General features: G+C 44.3%; 1 protein-coding gene across 1 annotated transcript in view; it reads left to right on the forward strand.

The window, feature by feature from the left end:
- Positions 1 to 747: 747 nt before the first annotated feature.
- The window catches only part of RPS20 (ribosomal protein S20), a gene marked incomplete at its 5' end in the record, with an annotated part of 2,094 nt that continues 1,471 nt past the window's right edge, over positions 748 to 1,370 (forward strand). The window contains one exon of the mRNA XM_008947652.1: positions 748 to 847. Within this exon, the coding sequence (XP_008945900.1) occupies positions 748 to 847 (100 nt within the window). The remainder of the gene's footprint in view (positions 848 to 1,370) is intronic.

Here is a 1,370-nt window from a genome sequence, read left to right on the forward strand (position 1 = left end):
GCCGGGTGCTCCCCCCCATCCCGCAGACCCCGGGTCGGGAGCGGGGCCTGGGCGGGGAGGAGGCCTCGTGGGTTTGCCCCAAAACCGGCTTTTTGTGGAGGGATTTGCGTCATCGGTGCGACAGGGAGCCGCGCGTCGGGGTCGGGAACGCCGCGGGCCAGACACCGCTTTTGAAAGACGCTTCTTCCCCCGCGTTACTACTTCTGTTCCACCAGCTCGAGTAGACCACGTTAATGCCTAATTATTTGCAGGCGTTTAATTGCATAAGCTCTTAAAATCGGGCTCCGAAGTAGCCAAATCCTCCTCCTCCTCCACCTTCTCGCTGGCTTAAGTTATTGCCGTTTTGTTGGTGTCTTTGGTACTTAATTGGTATCAAGGCTAAATTGTAAGATAAAATACATAAAATCTCGAATGTCTTTATCTTTGAGGACAAGGAGTATTTGTGATCAGCCAAGCTGGCAGGCAAACCAGGGAGGGATGTTCTTGCAGCTTCCCACCGTAAGATGCAGTTGGACACTGAAAAATGGCTGTTTCTCAGCAGCTTGGGACTTGGCTTATCCTTTCCATTTCCACCATTTCTTCCATGCCACCAGATGCTTTGGGTACATCATATGGCGAGAAGAATAAAACAGTCCCATGGCTAAATGGTTCTTTATGCTCTAGAAGGCTGGTTGTGGGTTTTTTTTGGGGGGTAGAACTAGTTGGTGTCAACTATAACATCTGATACTTGGGACTTCAATGTTTTAGGCGTTTAAAGATACTGGCAAAGCACCTGTGGAACAAGAGGTGGCGATTCACCGCATTAGGATTACTTTGACAAGTCGCAATGTAAAATCCCTTGAGAAGGGTGAGTGAAATTTTCTTTTTATTTTTTTAATGAGTGATCTATATGAGATGATGTGTTGCAAAATCGAATATGCTGAAAGCAGCTGTAATTAAAGACATTAGCATTTGCCTGTTTGTAGGTGACTCACCTCACAAAGTCAACCTAAAGCACTTCATACCCTGCCATGTAGATTCTAACTGAATTTTTAACAGAAGCTGCTCTGGGGGATTTCATGCTGAAAACTTGATGGTATGATGACTGGTTTAAGAGTGCAGCTTCTTCCCTTTAGTTCTCGTGAGGTTTTTGATTGTCACTATTTAGATGTGTAAGAATTGAAAGGCACCAGTTTCTTGGTTGGTGTTTTGTCACTCTTGTTAGCAAAGTTTAGTTTAGAATTCTTAACATTATTTAAGAAATTATTTAATCTTGTTTAGGAACTGGCTTTGCCACTGTTACAATCACATAAATGCTGTGGAGTCACTGGTGGAGGATCTTCAGGCTGATGATGGCTTAAATACAGCTTAAACTTGTAGTAATGACTTTC

Source organism: Merops nubicus, unplaced genomic scaffold (genome assembly GCF_000691845.1).
Source record: "Merops nubicus isolate BGI_N331 unplaced genomic scaffold, ASM69184v1 scaffold10739, whole genome shotgun sequence".
NCBI classification, from domain to species: Eukaryota; Metazoa; Chordata; class Aves; order Coraciiformes; family Meropidae; genus Merops; species Merops nubicus.